Source organism: Dendrobium catenatum, unplaced genomic scaffold, assembly GCF_001605985.2.
Source record: "Dendrobium catenatum unplaced genomic scaffold, ASM160598v2 fragScaff_scaffold_659, whole genome shotgun sequence".
Lineage (NCBI taxonomy): Eukaryota > Viridiplantae > Streptophyta > Magnoliopsida > Asparagales > Orchidaceae > Dendrobium > Dendrobium catenatum.
Window position 1 is genome coordinate 1,156,939 of NW_021319121.1, and position 21,730 is coordinate 1,178,668.

General features: G+C 37.5%; 1 protein-coding gene across 2 annotated transcripts in view; it reads left to right on the forward strand.

The window, feature by feature from the left end:
* LOC110094751 (PHD finger protein ALFIN-LIKE 3) overlaps positions 1-21,433 on the forward strand; it is a 30,066-nt gene extending 8,633 nt beyond the window's left edge. Inside the window, exons 3-5 of one of the 2 annotated variants that reach the window (XM_020820068.2) lie at positions 14,151-14,379; positions 19,909-20,032; positions 20,950-21,433. In XM_020820068.2, the coding sequence (XP_020675727.1) occupies positions 14,151-14,379; positions 19,909-20,032; positions 20,950-21,231 (635 nt within the window). In that variant the 3' untranslated portion in view covers positions 21,232-21,433. Of the gene's footprint in view, positions 1-14,150; positions 14,380-19,908; positions 20,033-20,946 lie in introns of both variants that reach the window. The other variant, XM_020820067.2, reaches the window with a different exon arrangement.
* Positions 21,434-21,730: the final 297 nt, after the last annotated feature.

Here is a 21,730-nt window from a genome sequence, read left to right on the forward strand (position 1 = left end):
GCATTGCATGGTCCGGATAGAAGGTGGATTGAAGACTTGAAATGGAAAAAGCCTGTAATAAATAAAATGAAAGCTGACAAAGGGTTTTACCATAATTGATGATTTTTTTTAACAGTTGAAGCATTGCATGGTCCGGTTAGAAGATGGATTGAAGGTTTGAAATGAAAAAAGCCTGCAATAAATAAAATGAAAGCTCATAAGAGGTTGTACTATAATGCATTATTTTTTTTGGGGGCACGTGCCCCCCCTCCCTCCGCCCATGCATAAGAAGATCAATCCAACATGATTTGAACCCTTCATCCGCGTGCTCTAGGATTCCTATTAAGATTGATTGATTTGTGGTCCCAAGGCCCTTTTTTAACATTCATTTTACTCTCACTAATAAAATCCATTTGTTGTCACATTTAACATTGTAATGGTAAGTTTTCTTGGTAGGGTGAGGAAGCTTTATGGTTTGTGTGTTGATCAGAGGATAAACTTGAGTTGATTAGTTCTTCTTCTACAAAAAAATAGGGGTGGTTATATGATGGCCTTACGCTGTGAACTACACCATCTCGGTTATATGCTCTGTCAAAAGTAAATTGGTTTGATCTCGATTAGAGCCTTAGCTTGTGTCAATCTCGATTTATTAATTTTAATTTGAATAAAAAAATTTAAATCAATATTCGATCAATTGTTGACCGTATAAGACAATATTTTATTCCAAACTTAAATACTTATGATTCTTAAACATTTTTTTTATCTCTGAGCAAAAAATTGAGGCCTATATAAACTTGATAAAGATCGCTTGACTGTCCTTGGGCATTGATTGGCGGAGCAGTCTAGCAGTCTCAACTTTTTAAGATTTTTCCTGTCTTATGAGAAAATAAACCTTGTTTTATGTGGACATGAGCAATTGTTTTGTAACTCTAGTAAGTAGTCACCTTTTCTCATGTAATTTTTAATGAAGTTCAATCTTGCTTTTGAGAGAGTAGCTTTCATGAACTTGATTGAATGATAATATATCCTCTTTTTCCATATGCTAATCAAAATGCTCAGTTGATGCCTTCAGAATTGTCCAGTAATTGATGCAACAGTGTTTTTTTCTTCATCCTTGGACCTTGGACTATTTTTAGAAGGTATGAAAATAAATTTCATTGATTTTAATGAATCAGTGGTTAGACATATAAAAAAGGGTAACTTGGATGCAGCCATCTCTCAAAAGACAAAAAACTTTAATTTACATAAGATTCTATTTCTGCGACATAACACAAGGAGAAAAAATAATCATTAATGGAGATTTTCTAACTCAATGCATGCATTTATGTAATCTGATGAAACTGAACAGATTTACTTTAAGGTTGAGCATAATCTTACTTTCATGCCATTATAGTAATAAAATCAGACAGCACTTTCTACTGAAGCATCTATTTGTCGTAGATGTAATAATTTGAGAAATGCATTACAATGTTGTTTTTCTTTCCTTAAATAAGAATTCTATTCAATTTAAAGCGTTTGCTCTCCAAGCAGTTGAAGAAAACAAAATTCTGGCCATTCTACGATTTTTCTATGTTTTTTACAACAAAATCAGAAATAGTTACCTTTTTGAAGCTCATAAATTGCATTTAAATAATGATTTGATTCTTTCTATCACATTTTTTATTACTGTTCTTTCTTTGTGAACTTTAAATCCATTAAAATCCTTAAATAAATTGTAAATGTATAAAACTCTGGATTTATAATCATGAGAAAAAAAGGGGGGTTAGAGCCTTAGTAGCTCCCACTTAAAAAAAACTCAATTTTGTGTTGGTAGTCATGGTTTGCCCTTTTGTTTCTCGAACTGGCCCTCTCTTGAACTTATATCTTATAAGTCTGGGAGACTAATTTGCATGGATAGGTGCACCATCTCCAAGGAATCTCTTTAGGAAGCTTTGGTTCTTGTAGAAGTTGCAGATCTTTCTTTATTCCTAATAATCTGCAAACTCAGTCTAGAGAATTCATTTATACTGTTTACATTAATCTTAAGAGTTCTTATTCAACTTGCAGCCGCTACCTTCATCCATTTTCAATCCACTGATATTTTTCGCCAAGGCTGTGATTTCTCGACATTGTTCAAAGCTTGATGATGGTTTATGGAGAGATTGTATCCATACATCTATAATTTAGGATTTTAACAGGACACAATGGCGAAAAAGGATTCATGTAGCCGACCCCACGTTGTGGGACAAAAGGCTTGTTGTTGTTGTTATCGTGTTGTTCAAATTAAAAAAACTGATAGCTGAGAATAACATTTCAAATTTAGTTTTAAATGCAATTGTTTTGGTTTATGCTCTATATCCTTTTCCTAGTTCAGATTCTTTGATAGACGTAGCATATTCGTCTTATTAATATGCTAAAGTTTCCTTATTTTCAATGGAGCATGTTTCCTTTTTGGAGGCCAAGCTACCTCTCATTGGACTATCCCTACGATTGATGCACCTATAACTGGACATGCATGCTGTCCTTTCTTCAACTTGAAATCCCTTTATTGCTACTTTGGGAAAGCCTTCTTTTCTTTTCTCTAAAATCTCAAGTTATTCATCTTCGGATCCTGTAATAATGAATCTCCCTGATGTGGATACTAAAATTTTCATGGAAATTCTTCCTCTTTTGTTTCCTTACCTCGTGGTGGAAATATGATTGTATGATAGTTGTTATCCTTGGACGCACTTTTTTTTCTGGGAAAAGAATTCTTGAAATATCAAAAAAGAGTTGTGGTTAAATCTTATTCTTCTTAATGTTCCTTTTCTCTCTCAAGATTAGTTCAAGAACGAGCCCTAAAAATCCTCAACATTATAATAGAGTGAGACTCATTGTTCACTTTTTGTTGTTCCTAAAATTTTTTATTCATCTTCAAAATTTGGGGTATAACTCTCTTATTCTATATTCTTATCTCAAAGCTTTGACTTTTGTGATTTGCAAAAAATGAATACTCTAGTTTCATGTTTGGAAGCTTAAGCTTGTTTCCTCTGATTTTCGTTTCTAGTTGACATATGCTTTCATTATAAATGCTGCTATTTGGAATATTTATGATTAAGTTCTAATATTATTAGGGCTGTGATAAAAGTGTGGGTATCCAGGGAAAAGGCAAGTTTAGCCATCATCTGTTAATAAGAAACAAAACTAGGGGAAAATTCTCCTAGCATGTTGTTAGGAAACCCTTGTAGGAAACAAGGGTCTCCCTTGCTTAAATTTAATTTCAGCACCTTGTAAAATAGAAGTTGAGAAGAACTTGGAATGAAAACCATAATTGAAGTTCCTAATTGATAATAGATGAAGAAAAACAACAAGATACAATGGATCTTCTATTGGATAGGAAGATCCGGCTCTCCCAAATCTCTAGACTCCGCTATAGCCCAAGCAAAAACTAAGGACCAGAAAATTACAACAAGAACCAAGATGAAAAAAAATTAAACCTAGCCCCCAAAACATACTTAAGCATGCAATAATTAGGTCAAATCCCAAAAGCAGCCTCTTCTATTTGAATTTTTCCCTACTAATCCCCTCCCAAATCTCCCTAATTAATCTTGTGGATCCCACATGGGTTGGGCGGCAATGAAGGGGGCGGAAATTTCCTGTTTTCCCTCCTGTACACCTGGACCGGTCCAGGTACCAGTCTATCACATGCTAAGAGCTATTAGTGGCAGCAGTATAAATGATTGGTTTCTCTTAAAGCTAATGGTTACTTTAGGAGTATTTTCTCAGGATGAAAATTTTGTTAGTTTAAGGCTTTTTACTCCATGATCCATACATTACCATTCATTTTCTCAAAAAGCCTAAAATTTTTGAATTTGTTCTCACAATTATGTATATTCCATCTAAAGAAAATAATACAATACACTCCTGAAATGAACCTAACAATCTCGATTCTAGATAATCTTTAAATGGATAATGTGTGGCGATTTTAATAGTACTCTAGCTTTGAATGAAAGATCTACAATTAACTCTAAATTGACTTTAGAAAAATTTTATTGGTTTTGTCAAATTCCTTAATCTTATTTGCCCACGTATGCCTGAGAGATCCTTTGCATTTTCTAATAATAACAGAGAACTTTGTGGTAAATTGAATTGTTTTCTCTCTCTCACATTTGCAATGCTTTAATTCCTAATGGTGGACTAGATGTTATCAACAAATTCTTCAATGATCATTGCTTGTCTCCCTTCTGCCTCCAAATTTTACTTGTTCAGATTTGAAAGTTATTTTGTTAATTTAGATGGTTTAAAGAAATGATTTAAAGTGGTGGAAAATTTTCTTTAGTCAAGGAGATGAGTTCAAGTTATCATTTTGAAGCTTTGTCTTACATGAAGCTGGCTTAAAGTTTAGAAAAACAACATATATCATCAAGTTGGGTAAAAAGAGCTCAATGATTGTTGAACTTAATGAAATTGAAATCAGTGCGGAAATGTGTTTAGTTTTCTCTTAAGACCACGACGATCGTAAAATTGGAAGAAAATGGTTATCCAATAAACTTTAGGAGGAAATTTATTTGCATCAAATATCTGAATCCAAGTGGTTTCTTGATAGGGATATTCACACTTTTTTTCTAGGGACAAGGTGAAAGAAGTTTGTCCAGCAAATTCAGGTTGATGGCGAATCCATTACTAATAAAAAGAATTACTTGCTTTCTTTGACCATTAATTCAAAAAGCAATTATACAAAAAGACCCACGCCAAAAATCCATTGATTTTTATAGTCTTTGCTCTTTTGATGATCCTTCTATCCACTTAAATTTAGTCTCTCCTGCTCTGGATGAGATTAAATATGCAACATTTGCTTTCAATGCCAATAAATGTTTAGGCTCAAATGGATTTACTATCAAGTTTTTTAGGAGATGTGGGATTCTATTGATCATGATTTGATGAAAATATATATGTTTTCTAGGGTCTAATTTGAGTTATGCTGTCATTTGTCTTAGACCAAAAAACAAGGTATGTAACAATTCTTAAATTTTCAGACCAATTGTCTTCTTAATGGTATATTCAAAATCGTAACAGAAGTATTGGCAAATTGACTTAAACCTTGGTAGATCACTTACTAGGAGCTTTTATAGAAGGACATGGACACTAGATCACAAATTCGCTTACTCCTCAATTATGAAAAAGAAGGATTCCTTTATAATTAAGGGTGGATTTTGAAAAAGCTTTTGACTGTAGCAATTACAATTTTTTTTTTTAAAATACTCTGAAGGGAAGATTCTTCTCTCCAAAATTCATCCATTGGATTAATGAATCCTCGTTAATGCTGAACCCAATAAAATTTTCAAATGTTTTAGGGGTCTAAGCCAAGGTGATCCTCTCTCTCTCTCTCTATCCTGTTCTTTTCGTCATAATTATAGATATTCTTTATTGAATTCTCAGAGTTGCTGCAAAGTATGGTTGGATTGAAGGTAGTAAATGTAGCAATACCAACAGTCATTAACAACATTCAATTTCTAGATGATGCTGTTATATTTTGTAGTGTTTGGCTCTCAAAATTATATTTAATCTATTCCAAGAATATTTACCTTGGTGGTTGTGAAGTTAGAGATCTTTCAACTGTTAATGCTTTTGGGTATACTTTTGAAAGATTTCTTTCAAATATTTAGGTCTATCTTTTGAGTCTAAAGTATTTCAAAAGAAACTTGTATATTATATTTCTTTAAATAAAATCAAAATTGAATTTTACTTTATTTATATGATTTCTAGTGTACTAAAAAATTGCACCAAAATTTTCATGCAAATTTGATGAACTCATAATATCTTTTTTTGTTATTTTATATTAATCAAGTTTTATTATTATTAAATAAATAATTGTGTTTTATAGTCAAAATTAGCTCTTAATTTTATCATCATAAAATACAGAATATTTTTTATGTGAAACTGTATGATTTCATATATATATATATAACTTAAATAATTTAATATTTGTTTTAAATATGTGAAAATGGTTTTGTATTCACCCCTAAGATCCTTGCAGAACTATAGCAATTCATAATTTCATTTCGTCAAACATGTTAAAGATCTTTAATGCCATGAGGAATGAATGCTTTTAAGTGATTTATATTAATGCTAATTGCAATTCTGATACGGCAGAAGCTGCAGGGGTTCGCACCAAGTGGACCCTGGAGCCTCTGGACTTTCCAATCCAGCAAACTTCAGCCCAGGTGGGGCTGGCAGACATAGAGGGGGAGTCAGTTGAGGAGGTGGAGCTTGACAGAGAATTAAAATATTATGTTAGGAGGGAATCAATTAGGAAATCCTTTCCTAATTGAATTTCAAATAGAGGGAAACATAGTAGGAAAGAGGCTGATTTATGAGGGAAGGAGGAAGCTTATTTAAGTCTAATGTTAGGGTTTATTTTAGGCTTATGCAGAATTTTGTTTTGAGTGATGTTGTTCTCTTTTGTGAAGGATCCTAGTGGCATGTAGGGTTTGAGAGAGAAGATGCTTCTCTCGAAAGAGGACCATTATATCTTGCTTTGTTCGTATTTGGTTTTCTATTAATAAAGCATCTGTTTTTGTGTTGAATCTCTTGGATTATTTTGATGTTTTGTATGCCAAGACATATCAAATTGGTATCAGAGCGTGTTCTTTTACCGAAATCTGGATTTTTGTTGCGATTATCCTTGTTTTCCGTTGAATTTTGTTGTTTTAAGGCCCAAGCCGCGTTAAAATTGTTATTTTTTGTCTAGATGACTTTGATCCGGGTACCAATGATCCGAAAAAGAGTTGAGGCATTGGAATAAAGGTTGGAGGGGGAAGTAGGGCTACTACGAGCGGATGTGGGATCAATGAATGAACGTATTTCAGCGATAGAAGGAAGGTTTGGGAGTATGGAGGAGATGATGAAGCAGATGTTGGAGCTTCATACTAAAACGGTTCCGCCAGGAGCGAGAAGAAATCAGGAAGATGACATGCTGAGGGAAGACGAGGAGGTGAAAATTTTAGAAGAGGAGGAAATACTCCACTTGGAGCCTATTCTGAGAACGGGGATGGGTAGGGAGTATGTAGGAAGGAGGGAATTAGAAGAAGAGAACATGCAGGCTAAATTGGGAGGAAGGAGGGGATATGAATGAAGAAGTGAAGAGATGGAACCATGGAGGGATCATAATGCTTGCGTCATGGGAGGTATTGGGGGCAGAAGGGGACATTGGGGTGGAGGGGATCAGAAGATTAGAAAGCTGAAAATGTCTGTATTTGAAGAAGATGACACACATGGGTGGATAGGTAGAGAGATATTTTACGTTGAATAGGTTGACAGAAGATGAGTGACTGATGGCTTCCGCTCTTTGTCTGAAAGGGAATGCACTGGCATGACACCAATGGTGAGAGGCGAGGTACCCAATCCGTTCGTGTGATGAGATCAAGGAATGCTTGTTGGAGTGCTTTTAAGCCCAGGAGGATGGGGATTACTATTAGCAATTCTTTGCCTTGGCACTGGATGACACTATGATGGAGTATCGAGAAAGATTTGAGCTTATGTCAGGACGAGTAGAGAGGTTATCAGAGGCAGTGTTGGAAAGCAACTTCATGAACGAACTCAAACTAGAGTTGAGGGCAGCAGTACGAGTGGTAAGACCCTGCGATCTGGGAGAGATGATGGAGTTGGCACAAATGATTGAGAACAAGAAGTCACTACATTAGAGTAGTAAAGGGGGCAGTGGAGGGGATTCTTAACGCACGACGACCACTTTCGTGGCACCGAGGATGCAGACCATACCAATTAAAAGGGAGATGCCAAAGGAGGGCAGTTCGGGAGCCCCAACTGAGAGGAGATTTCAAGAGACTGACTGATATTGAATTACAAGACAAGAGAGCTAAAGAGTTATCTTTCAAATGCGACGAGAAATTTACACCAGGACATAGGTGTAAAAATCGCACATTGTAAGTTCTCATTGTGTGTGATGGGGAAGAGGTGGATGAGGAAGAGGAATTGAAGGAGGAAGAGGAGCCCGTGCATTTGGAGGTGGTGGAAGTTTCATTTAATTTTGTAGTGTGATTCCCCCCAAATCACACTATGAAGGTAAGGGGGCATATAGTAGGAGAGGCAGTGGCAATCTTGGTGGACAGTGTGGCTACCCACAACTTCATATCGAACCAGGTGGTAGACAAACTGGGGCTGAAACCAGTAGATGCGAGAGGGTTTGGAGTGATGATGGGCATAGGAAAAGTAGAGAGGAGCAAAGAGATATGTCTGGGTTTGGTGGTAAAATGCAAGGGATCCACGTCATGGAGGATTTTTTCCCATTAGAGTTGGGAAGTGTTGACTTTATTTTGGGCATGAAATGGCTACAAACCTTGGGGGAGACCAAGGTGAACTGAAAGGCTTTGGCAATGGAGATTTAGTTGGAGGGGAGAAGGGTGGTAATTAAGGGAGGCCCCAACTTATCTAAGGCAATGGTTTCGTTAAAAACCATAGTGCATACCCTTCAAGGGGAAGGAGGGGGATTTTTGGTGGAGTTCCAGAGTTTGGAGGGAGGAGAGACAGAGGGTGAAGAGGACATATCAGACATTGTTTAGCCCTTGCTTCAGGAGTTCAGGGAGGTATTTCAGCTTCCCCAAGGATTGCCACCCCTACGGGAGCACGAGCACTCTATTGTTTTGAAGGAGGAAGTATCCCCATTAGTATATGGTCTTATTGATACCCCAATATCTAAAAGGATGAGATTGAGAAGCTGATTTAGGATATGCTTAAAGTTGAAATCATCATGCCCAGTGTGAGATCTTTCTCAAGTCCTGAATGATTGGTGAATAAGAAGGATGTGAGCTGGAGGTTCTGCATAGACCATACGCTTTGAATAAGGAGATGATATCAGACATGTTTCCCATACTGTCATCGATGAGCTGTTAGATGAGTTGCATGGATCTGTGATATTTTTCAAGATCGGCTTGAAATCCGAATATCATTAGATCAGGATGCGACCCAAAGACTACAACATGACAACTTTTTAGACACACGAGGGTTATTATGAGTTTTTGGTGATGTCGTTTGGTCCCACTAACGCATCGGCCACCTTCCAGTTCCTGATGAACAAGGTATTCCAGCCCTACTTGTGAAGATTTGTGTTGTTTTTTTTTTACGATATATTAGTTTACAACAGTTTCGAAGGGGAGCACTTGGAGCACCTGGTGGTTATGTTGTCGACCTTAAGGGAGCACTCCTTATTTGCCAATAATAAGAAGTGTTATTTCGCCCAGCACAGAGTGGACTACTTAGGGTATATGATATCTCAGGAGGGATCGAGTCGCTACTGACTAAAGTAAAGATTGAGGCCATGCTCAGATGGCCCATACATAAGAATCTAAAGGAGCTAAGAGGATTTTTGGGACTCGCTGGCTACTATCAAAAGTTTGTGAAGGGATACAAATCAATAACATGGCCATTAACAAAACAGCTCAAGAAGGACAACTTCAAGTAGGGAGAATCGGCCACCCAGTCTTTTGAGGAGTTGAAGAAGGCTATAACCAGTGTGTCAGTCTTAACCTTTTTGAATTTTAGCGAACCTTTTCTTGTGGAGACAGATGCTTCAGGCTTTGGGCTAGGAGATGTACTTATGCAGAACTAGAAACCCATGGCCTAATTCAATAAGGTGTTGAAGGCTCGAGCCAGGCTCAAGTCCTATAAGGGGGAGCTGATGGCGATTGTGTTGGCCATTTAGAAATGGCGATCGTATCACCTTGAAAGACATTTCATCGTCAAAATTGACCAAATAAGTTTGAAGTATTTGTTGGAATAGAAAATGGTTATTGAGGAGCATCAAAGGGGCTTTTCAAGTTATTGAATTAAGACTTTGAAATTCAATATCGATCCGGAGTGGAGAACAAAGCCGTAGATGGGTAACCCAAGAGCATAAGGGAACCCCAATTGATGGCATTGTCTGTGCCCTGGGTGGTTGACTGGGCTGCACTGAGTATAGAGAGTGATCATGATGCATGCTTGAAGAAATTTTGGGAGGAGCTGGTAGGAAACAAGGACAACCATCCAGGATATTCAATAGTGGGATAGAAGTTGCTTCATGATGCACAGTTTGTGCTTCCAAAGACCTCTTCTTACATTCCCTGCTTGTTGTAAGAGTTTCATGGAACGGCCATTAGGGAGCATTCGGGGGTCCAAGAGACATATCAACGGTTATCCGTCGAGCTGTATTGAGAGAGGATGCAGAAGGATGTTGAGAAAATGGTGGCTATCTGTCTAGTTGTGATATATGTCAAAGGCACAAGTATTTATCTATCTCTACAGGAGGGCTCCTCTAGCCGTTATCTCTACCAGAAAAGTTGTGGGAGGAGGTGACCATGGATTTCATCGAAGGGCTTCCTAAGTCAGGAGTTTACACTATGATATTGGTATTCGTGGGCCGGTTGAGTAAATATGCTAATTTTATCCCCCTTTTCCACCCTTATGCAGCAGTATTAGTAGCAACAATTTTTTTGAAGGAAGTAGTGATACTACATGGAATCTCGGAATCAATTATATCAGATAGGGACAATATCTTCCTAAGCCAATTCTGGAAGGAAATGTTCAAAATGCAAGGGACCCTCCTTAAAAGAAGCATTGCTTATCATCCATCTTAGGATGGACAAATATAGGTAATCAATCGTAGTGTGGATATCTATATGCGGTGCTTTATATCAGATACACCCAAGTTGCGGGCTAAATGGTTGGCTTGGGCAGAGTATTGGTATAACATATCTTATTATTCAGCATCGCAGACTTCACCGTTCAAAGTGTTGTACAGAAGAGATCCGCCTCGCTTGATATACTATGGGCAAGGCGTCACACCAGTGGCTTCAGTAGAACAATACTTGGATGACAAAGACATGATATTGGGGGAGCTGAAGGGACATTTGTTGAGATCTCAACAAATTATAAAGAAGGCAGACACACATAGACGATACATACAGTTCGAGGTGGGGGACAATGTTTATTTAAATCTTTGTCTCTACAGACAGAAAATCCTGGCACAAAGACGGAATGATAAGTTATCCCTCCGATATTTTGGTCTCTACGAGATAGTGGAGCTATAGGTGTCGTGGCTTATTGTATACAATTACCACCATCAGCAACCATCCATTCATCAGCAACCATCCATTCGATGTTTCATGTGTCCCAGTTGTGGCGGGTGATAGGTGAGCATATTCCTTCCTCGACACTTCCCCTGACCTTGATAGAGGGCATGGAGGTGTTGTTGGAAGCATTGGATGTCGAAGGAGTGTGATCGGGAGTAACGAGAAGCAAATAAGTGTTTATCAGGTGGAAGGGCCTACCGGAGCACGAGGCCACGTGATATTCCTATCAGACTATGCAGCAGCAGTTCCTTGCATTTTACCTTGAGAACAAGGTGGGACTTTGGGGGTGGGGAGAGTATTGATACGATGGAAGCAGTAGGGGTCCGTACCAAGCGGACTTGGGAGCCCCTGGACTGCTCGATCCAACAAATTTTGGCCCAGGTGGGGCTGACTGATAGAGAGGGGGAGTCGGTTGAGGATGTGGGGCCCAACTGAGAACTGAAATATTATGTTGTGAGGAAATCAATTAGGAATCCTTTCCTAATTGAATTTTAAATAGAGGAGGGAAACACATTAGGGAGGATGCTAATTTAGGAGGGAAGGATGAAGCTTTTTTAAGTCTATGTAGAATTTTGTTTTGAGTATTATAGTTCTCTTGTGTGAGCGATCCTAGCGGCATCTAGAATTTGTGAGAGGTCTTTCTCTTGAAAGAAGACCATTTTATTTTGCTTTGTTCATATTTAATTTTCTGTCAATAAAAGTCTATTTTTGTGTTAAATCTCTTGGAGTATTTTGCTATTTTAGATACCAAGACGTATCAAATTCATGTTAAATGCCAGTGGCATTTATATTAATATCATTTATTAATTTCCTTTTATGTATTTTAAATCTCTTTATTATTATAAAAATTATCATTTCTTAAATCAAAATGCAGTTATCTTCCCCACCACAACATTTCATTCCATTTCCAGCCAAATACAGTTGCTTATTATTATAGTTTTGCCAATTCAAAATTTCAGCCAGAAAATTCAAAACAATTTCTTGATTTTGTTACTTTCCTGCATCTTCATGTGCATGTTAACGGCTAAATTATAACCGTTAATCACCTATTATTTCTTCGATGAGGAGATTGAGAGTTTTATTGTAGAATAAATGACTAATGAAAGATTGGAGAAAATTATTCGATCATATCCTCTCAAACACTTCTTATTCCCAAATTTTATAAAGATTGCAAGCAATAAGGTGGTGTGCAACAATGGAAGTTGTTTTGTAAGATCATTTTAGTTTTATTTTAAATTTTGAATTGCTATATTGTGTTAGATGTTGTATCCACAAAATTTGAATTTATTTTTGTCCTTCTTTGAAAGTGCACTACAAAATTATTGTAATTTAGTTGTGTATTTAGATTGTGAGGGATTCTCCATTCACATTTGTTTCAAAGCAGTTTTCTTTTGGGCAGTGGAATCCTAATCTAATACCCCTCAAACTTAAGGGAAAATTCTATAAGATGGTAGTGAGGCCTGCAATGCTTTATGGTGCCGAATGTTGGCCATAAAAAGAGAAGCATAATACTAAGTTAAGTGTGGCAGAGATGAGGATGCTTAGGTGGATGAGTGGCTTTACCCTTAGAGATAGGATACGAAATGAGCATATACGTGAAAAGGTTGGAGTAGCTCCAGTAGAAGATAAGATTAGAGAGAGTCTCCTTAGATGGTTTGGTCACATAAAACGGCGGCCTTCTGATGACCCGGTTAGGAGAGTAGGGGTATTAGATTTTACTTATGTTAAGAAAGGTAGGGGTAGACCTAAAAAGTCTTGGTTAGAAAATATTAGGAATGACCTTTCTTTATTAGATTTAAACGAGAATTTGACTTTTAATAGGACACAATGGATAAAAAGGATTCATGTAGCCGACCCCACGTAGTGGGATAAAGGCTTGATGTTGTTGTTTATATTGTTTTGCAACTTGGTTAATTTTTTTGCTTTCTTATTGGCAACCTATTTAACTTGTTATAAGTTGTGTTAAAAGTTTAATTTATCAAGTCGCTCCGGCCTCTTGATGTGTCATAACCATCAACATTTACTTATGATTCATCCAAGAAGATATAAAATAACATTGCAAAATTATTTCAATAATGTGCATTATTTCTGTAGATAACATATTCAGTGACGCCAAATTAGCACTAGGAAAAGAAAATTTCGCTTTCATTTATTTCATATGAAGGTTCTTGTAGGCTTCTATAAAAATGCTTTGCTCGTTTAATTTCAGCATCTATTGGTGGAAGTGTAACCCATCTGAAAGCATTTTCTAGCATATTCCATGTGAAACTATTTAAGTTGAGTGAAGATCATGATATCGCCTTTATCTCTATTTAACAAATGCGGATAGGTAAATCACTCTATCAATAAATTAGGGTTTATAGACGCAATATGAAATGATTAGGAATGAGAAAGGGTTGGCCAAAAATAACATGGTATGAAGTGCATAAAGACCTGCAAAGTAGAGTTAAATTTTATGCAGTACTCTAGAGTAATTAATGGAGTTTGATCATTTATATCATACCCTAAGTGTCATTATAAGGCTAATGATGGTGATGTTGATAATGATAAAGCTTCTTTGAATGTTTAACCTTGAATGCAAGGTTATTTTGATGGCCAATAGGATTATAAGAAGATAATATAAGGGGTTTCTGAGAAGGAAAGAACATCAGCAGCAAAATTTAGGCTTTGTTTTCTTATTTGTGACGAGTAGTTAAAATTTCTTAGTTGACCTTATCTTCTATGATTGTTTCTCTCCTCATGTTGTTGTTTCAGAGACCAATCCATGAAGGGAGAGCTGTCCGCCCCTTGCACTGTTTGTTTGTCTTAAATATTATTATATCCTCCTTTTTAACCATGGAAATACTCCTGATGCTAGTGTATATTAATAATTTTTTAGTTTTAGTATTAAGTTGAGTTGCATTTTGACATTTTGAAATTAAGGCTATTTTGTATTTGTAATGTATATATCCACTAATTTTTCTGCTGCCTTTGTTTAGTTATTTTTTTTCCTGATTTCTTCATGGACATTCCATGAATTCAAGCTATCCGGCATGGTTGCATGTCTTATAGCCGCAGTTTAATTTGACTTAATTGCTTAACTCGCAGATAAGGAAAATTTGTGTCTTTATGGATTTCCCAGTGAGCAGTGGGAAGTTAATCTTCCTGCAGAAGAGATTCCACCAGAATTACCCGAGCCTGCTTTGGGCATTAACTTTGCCAGGGATGGAATGCGAGAGGAAGATTGGTTATCTTTGGTTGCAGTACACAGCGATGCATGGCTAATTTCCGTTGCGTTCTATTTTGGTGCTAGGTTTGGATTTGATAAGGCTGAAAGGTTATTAATTACTCTGATAAAAGGCTTAAGATTATGTGATCTGATTTTCTATTTTATCATCTTCCCTTTTTTTTAATATGCTATCTCATTTATTTTCCTGTTTTATTTTTGCAAAAGTGTTTTTTTTTTTTTTTGAGAAATGATCTAAAAAGCTGCATATGATGATCTTCTCTCATCCTCATCTTGATCCTCATCATTACTATAATCACCTTTAACCAATTTCAGTTGTTACTGAAGAAGTGAGCGAGAAAGGGAAACAAGAACGTGAATGACAGAGAACCGGAGAAGAAGATAGAAACAAGAAAATAGACAAGACGGAATTTATTTCATCTAATACATACACATTACAGGGTTCTATATATGGAGTATTTAGCTATACATTACGTATATGGCAGCCAATAGGAAAATGCCAGCTTATAGACTCTAATTAGAACCATCCAGACATTATTTTTCTATGTTTTTTAATATGCCCCTGCAAACTGAAGGGTCTTGGAGAATGGTCAGTTTGGTTCTAAGCTCATGAAAACGAGGAGTCGATAAGGATTTGGTGAATATATCGGCCACTTGATCAATCGTGCTGATGGGAAGCAGACGAATGTTGTGATTCTGAATGTGATCACGCAAGAATCTCTGATCAATCTCAATGTGTTTCGTACGAGCATGAAACACAGGGTGGTTTGCTAGCACTATTGATGAGGTATTGTCGCAGTATAGATCAGTCGGTTGATCTTGTGGTAGTCCGAAATCCTTGAGGAGGCGACGTAACCAAATAATGTCTGAAGTGAGAGCAGCAAGAGCCCTATATTCAGATTCAGTTGAAGACCTTGCCACTGTGTGTTTTTTCTTAACTGTCCATGAAATTAGCGTATCACCGAGGAAGGAGCAGTATCCAGATGTAGATTTTCGAGAAATTGGATCTCCGGTCCAGTCTGCATCTAAAAAAGATTTGAGCAAGAGATTAGTATTTGTAATTGGCAAACCATAGTCAAGCGTACCTTTTATATATCGGAGTAGGCGTTTGAGTAAGTAGAAATGTTGTGGAAGCGGTTCATGCATATGTTGCGATAGCTGGTTCACACTGTAATATGCATCTGGGCGCGTGAGAGTCAGATATTGTAGTGATCCTGTTATCCGCCTGTAAGTGGTGGAATCCGAGAGGAGGTGATAGGTTGGAATTACTGCAGGGAACTTTGTGCACGTAGGATTTGACAGTGGATTACATTCGGTCAAGTTAACGGATTGAAGGATAGACCGAGCATAAGGTTTTTGAGATAAGAAATATTGTTGATTTTGTTTATCTATTTGGATACCAAGAAACGAATGTGCTTCTCCCAAATGTTTCATAGAAAATTGATTGTTAAGCTGTCTAAGGATGTTGTCAATAGCTTCTGAATTGTTTCTGGTGAACAATATGTCGTCAACATATATTAAAAGAAAAATTTGAATGTTGTGTTTGCGAAAAATGAGAAGAGACGGATCAGAAGCACTATGACAAAAACCAATAGACGCAAGATATGAGGTAAACGTATTATACCATTGCATGGGCGCTTGTTTAAGACCATAAAGAGCTTTGTTTAGAAGGCAAACGTGATCCGGATGTATGACATCTTGAAAACCTTTAGGTTGGATCATATATACCGTTTCCGAGAGTGAGCCATGTAAGAACGCGTTGGCGACATCGAGCTGCTGAACAAACCAGCTGTTGTGCAAAGCAATGGTTAGAAGAATGCGTATGGTCGGTTGTTTGGCCACTGGACTAAACATTTTGGTGTAGTCCAGTTCGTATTCTTGATGATTTCCTTGAGCGACCAACCGAGCTTTGTGTTTGGCAATGGTTCCGTTAGCATGGAATTTTGTCCTATACGTCCATCTGCAGCCCAAGGCGGAAGCATTAGGAGGTAGGGGAACTAGAGTCCAAGTTCCCTGCTTTTGTAAGGCAAGAAATTCCTCTGCCATTGCATTCCGCCATTCAATAGATTTAACAGCTTCAGTGAATGTTGTTGGATCCGACGGAACCTCAGGAGCTGTTGTGTGATGAAGAAGATTTAGGCGTATTCTGGGTTTTAGAGAACCCGTTTTCTGCCTGGTGACCATCTGGTGAACCGATTCCTTATGCTGCTGGATGGAAGGTTGAGTCATGTTGCCAGTAGGTTCAGTTATGGGCGTTGGGTGAGAGGAGTCGTGAGCAGAATTTGGTTGATAGATAACAGGAGGAGATTGAGTAATATTGGGGTAGATAGTGTGAGGAATGGATGTTGGTGTAAGAAGGAATGGATGAAGTTCGTTGGGTTTTGCTGAGGTAGACAAGCTATTTTCACCGAACGGAAAGGAGTGCTCATCAAAAGTAACGTGACGTGAGATAGTAAGTTTATTTGTGTGAGTGTCTATACATTTGTAACCTTTATAGATATCAGAGTATCCGAGGAATATATGAGAGTGAGATTTCGGTTGTAGTTTGTTGCGGAGATGAGCAGGTTGTAAGGGGAAGCATTCACATCCAAAGACATGTAAATGGTCATATTTAGGTTTAACTTTGTTGAACGACTCGAAAGGAGGAACGTTGGCAGTCGTAGGCGAGGGCATACGATTTATGAGGTAAACAGATGTTAAGATAGCTTCAGGCCAGTGCTTGTGAGAAACCGAGGCGGTCTGAAGAAGTGTCCGAGTAGTCACAATAATATGACGGTTTTTTCTTTCCGCAACTCCGTTTTGTTCGGGAGTGTAAGGACAGGAGAGTTGATGATAGATTCCATTATCTTTAAGAAATTTAGTGAAAGAGTTAGTAAGGTATTCGCCGCCTCCATCAGTGCGAAGCCTGATGTGTTGAGAGGTGAGTTTTTCTATTTGAATATATCTGAAACCTCGGATTTATGTTGCATTGGGAATACCCAAGTGAATCGAGGAAAATCGTCAATGAACGTGACATAATAAAGATATCCATTAGTAGAAGCAATGGGTGCAGGACCCCATACGTCAGAATGCACGAGTTCAAGAATTGACGTTTTACGATTAACAGATTTGTCAAAGGCTATTTTGTGGCCTTTTGACTTATTACAAGAATGACAAGAAAAAGAAGGAACATCAATCTTTAGATGAGGATTACCAGAAGCAATCTGAGTAATAATCCTCTTATGCGGGTGACCTAATCTGTTATGCCAAAGAGTGGACCGGAGAGTGTTAGCCGAAAGAGCCTTTGATGCCGACTTGGATGTGGAGGTTCGAAGTGGATATAGACCATCACGGCATGGTCCTCGAAGAAGAACTTTGTGAGTCTTCAAATCCTTGAAAACAAAGCCAGAGGGATCAAAGATTATAACAATATTGTTATCTTTAGTCAATTTAGAAATAGATAATAAGTTGTAGTGCAGTGAAGGCGTATAAAGAAGTTGAGAAAAGTTTAGCTTACGAGAGGGGGTCGGCAGCAAACCTTTACCCGATTGTTCAATGCTGACCGAACTCCTGTCGCCTATGGTGATGCGATCAGACCCTTGGTAAGGAGTAGAAATGGACAAATTGTCAAGTGAGTTAGTAAGATGAGCCGACACTCCCGAGTCAAGGTACCTGTTCGTGTGGGCAGAAGGGGATACGACTACCAAAGCCTTGTTTGCATTCTTTGGTAAGGACGGAACATATTGCATATTTGATCGGTGCCAGCAGGATGCTGCATCGTGACTAATCTTGAGACATATCTGACACTGGACCGAGGAATTCGGAGATGAGCGAGGGTTCTGATTGCTGTAGGAAAAGTTCTTGCCTCTGTTTCGTTTTCCACGACCTCTGTTTGAGAACAGAGCCGTTTGTGATTCGCCCAGTAAGATAGAACGAGCGGAGTCGGAAGCGACTTGAATTTCATCACTCATGAGAAGAGAGTAGAGATGATAAAGACTTATAGGGGTGAGCATGGTCCGGATAGAGGTTTTAAATGATTGATAGGAATTTGAGAGGCCATTAAGGATATACATAATAATATCTTTAGTTTCAACATTTGAACCATCTGCAGTGATTTGATCAACAATGGTTTTGATTTCAGTTAGGTATTGGGACATAGTCAGATTCTTGAGGGAGATGTACTGAAGAGTGTTCTTGAGTTGAATGACTCTTGACCTATTAGAAGACTGAAATCTAGTATCAAGAGTTGTCCATATGGCAGAAGTGGACTCAAGATTAATGACATAAGGGAGCACAGATGCGGATATAGTGGAGCAAAGAGCAGCAGTAAGATTTTGATCGGTAAGAACCCATTGGGTGTGGCGAGGATTGGGACGTTGTGAGCCATCGGGTTGAGAAAGAAAACGATCAGGGATCGGAAACACGGGATCGAGAAAGATTTCAAACCCGTTAGCGCGAAATATTTTGATAATATGGGATTTCCATAGCGAATGATTCTCGGTATTGAGCTGATTCTACACAATGTTCTTGAGATTTGAGATAACAAACTTCAGGGTTGATGAAATGATCGGAGCTTCACTGATCTCTGCTTCTGCAACTTCGCCGATCTGAGATGTAGCGGAACTAGCCATAAGCGTCGGGATCTAGAGGACCCGCTCTGATACCATGAAGAAGTGAGCGAGAAAGGGAAAAAAGAACATGAATGACAGAGAACCGGAGAAGAAGATAGAAACAAGAAAATAGACAAGACGGATTTTATTTCATCTGATACATACACAGTGCAGGGTTCTATATATAGAGTATTTAGCTGTATATTACATATATGGCAGCCAATAGGAAAATGCCAGCTTATAGACTCTAATTAGAACCATCCAGACGTTATTTGTCTATGTTCTTTAATAGTTACTGGTTTTATGAATTCTCCTTCATTTCTTCTTATTGGCTGCTATTTCAAGTGTTAAATTTTATTTTATTTTTAAAAGCATCTAGGCACTAATAACCATTTTATTCTTCCATATTAATTTTGTCTACTCACTTATAGGTGCATCTAGTGTGCTCTTTAGTATTTGCTTGCTTTTAAATCAATTTTTGATTGTCATATATTTGTTAGGTAGCTCTCTGTTAATATTTTTGATATAGTCATATTTACTTGTTAAGTTCTGTGTGACCCGAAATTGTCTCAACACAATTTGAAACTAATTTGACTTGAAAATTTAATTTACAATATTTGTCTGTTGTCAAATGAGCATTTAAGTAATAAATATGTTATATATAAATATGCAACATTACAACACTTGCACCAAAAAAAAAAGCTGAACAAACATATCAAAGAGAAATCGATCAATACTTCAAAATGTATCTCTATAGGTTGATTATAGATGATATTGTAGAAAAAAATAGTACAAAAATAACATACAACAACATCAATGACAATAACCAAATCCTTTTCGATTCTGCTTTGCGGATCAAGTTCGCCAATTGCTTTAAAACTGAAAACCTTTATCTGCAATGACAATAAATAACTGAATATTGCAAACAAGTCCTGCTATTTTGATTAGCTGTTGTACCATTACTTATTTGGAGCGATTTAAATTCTTGAGATACTAATCCATGGCTATACTTTCGCTGGCTGTGATGCAGGAAGCGACTCTTTGATATGATTAATGACCTGCCTACTATATTTGAAGTTGTGAGCCGAAAGCATAATGCGAGGTCTTTAGGCCCTTATCATCGCATCAACAAAAGTAAATCAATTCCTAAAATGGTAATGCAGTTTCTTTACATTGGCCATAAACCTCTTCTATCATTCTACTTTCTCCTTTTTCTATGTTTAATGTTCTAATCAGCTAAACTTCATTATATGTTGTCGTTGATGTTTTTCCTCTCTGCATGAAAATTATTTTTTAACCTTTTGTAAGTTACAATCAGCGGCCTCCTTTTCAGTAGTTCACTGGGTTGGTTAATTATAATTACAAAGTGGCATATGTTGAGTGCATTCACATTATGACATACATGCATGTTACCCCATATTGAAAGCATCAGTTGCATATCGTACATAATGTTTAAATTTCAAGTATTGGTTTACTCTAAAGGTTTACATTTGCTTCTCCATTCAAAATTTGCTAGCGAATTTCTCATCACCATAACCCCATCCCTCTTTCGGTGCCTTTCTCTGCCTTCATTCCCTATTTTTAGCACAATTGTCCACTTGCATTGTAGCCTTTGAAACTTCAAAAACTCTCATTTCTCCTTCTTAAGAAACTTTCCGGGTGGTTGACTTCCTTGCTCGCTCTCCTTCTCAGTGCGAAGTTGGATTGCGTGGAAATCCTTAAGCTACTCTTGGACGGTATGGACACCAAGGGTGGATAGGAGTCCGTCTTCAAATAGATCCTGTAGCTTATTCCACAAGGATTTAGCACACTTCATTCGATACATGGTGTAAGAGCCGCAGTTAAGTGTACTTGGGCGAGAGTCATGTTAGGGTGGGTGAGCTCCTAGGAAGTCCTCATGTCATCAATTAATTAACGACTTGCTAACGGTGGGTGCGAAAAGATTTTATTTATATTTTTTCAAAAAAACGACTTGAGAACTACAACTTCTCAAACTATTGTTCATTTGTTTGTTCAACATTATTATTGTTATGCAAAGGTATTCATCATATTATTTGTTAGTTTTCAGCAGCATGCATTAGATCCTCAGGCCATGATGAACACAAAGGGTTCACAGCAGCAGGAAGAAGAGGATGAAGATGTGGAGGAAGAGGAAGAAGAAGATGAGCATGCGGATGCCCTTTGTGGGGCCTGTGGGGAAAATTATGGCTCAGGTGAGTTCTGGATATGCTGTGATGTCTGCGAGAAGTGGTTCCATGGCAAGTGTGTTAAGATTACACCCGCAAAAGCAGAACACATCAAGCAATACAAGTGCCCTACATGCAGCAACAACAAAAGATCTCGCCCTTCTTGAAGGTTTTTACTCGGCTTCTTTTTCTCTTGTTTTGTAAGAATGTTTAATTTTGCAACTAATTTGGGATCCATGCATGATGCTAGATTTTCAAGACGGTAGGTATTCTTTTGCTTGGATTGATGTAATGATTAGGTTGTTTTTAAGAGTCAAATTTTTATTTACATTTAATTAAAAAAAATCATTTCTAATACTTTTGAACCAAGTCTTTCAGGTCTATTTCTACCTTTCTTAATTAGGCCTGACCTTATACATCTACTCTTCTAATAAGGTTATCGGAAGGCCAACATTTGATATGACCAAATCATCTCAGGCTGACTCTTTCTAATCTTATTTGCCATTTGAACTACAACTTTTTAACGTATAATCTTGTTTCTCATTTTATCTCTAAGTGTAAAGTTGCTCATTCACCTAAGCATTCTTGCTCTGCAACAATTAACTTAATTTTATGTTTCTATTTTAATGGCCAACATTTTACGCTATAAAGTATTGTAGGTCTCAC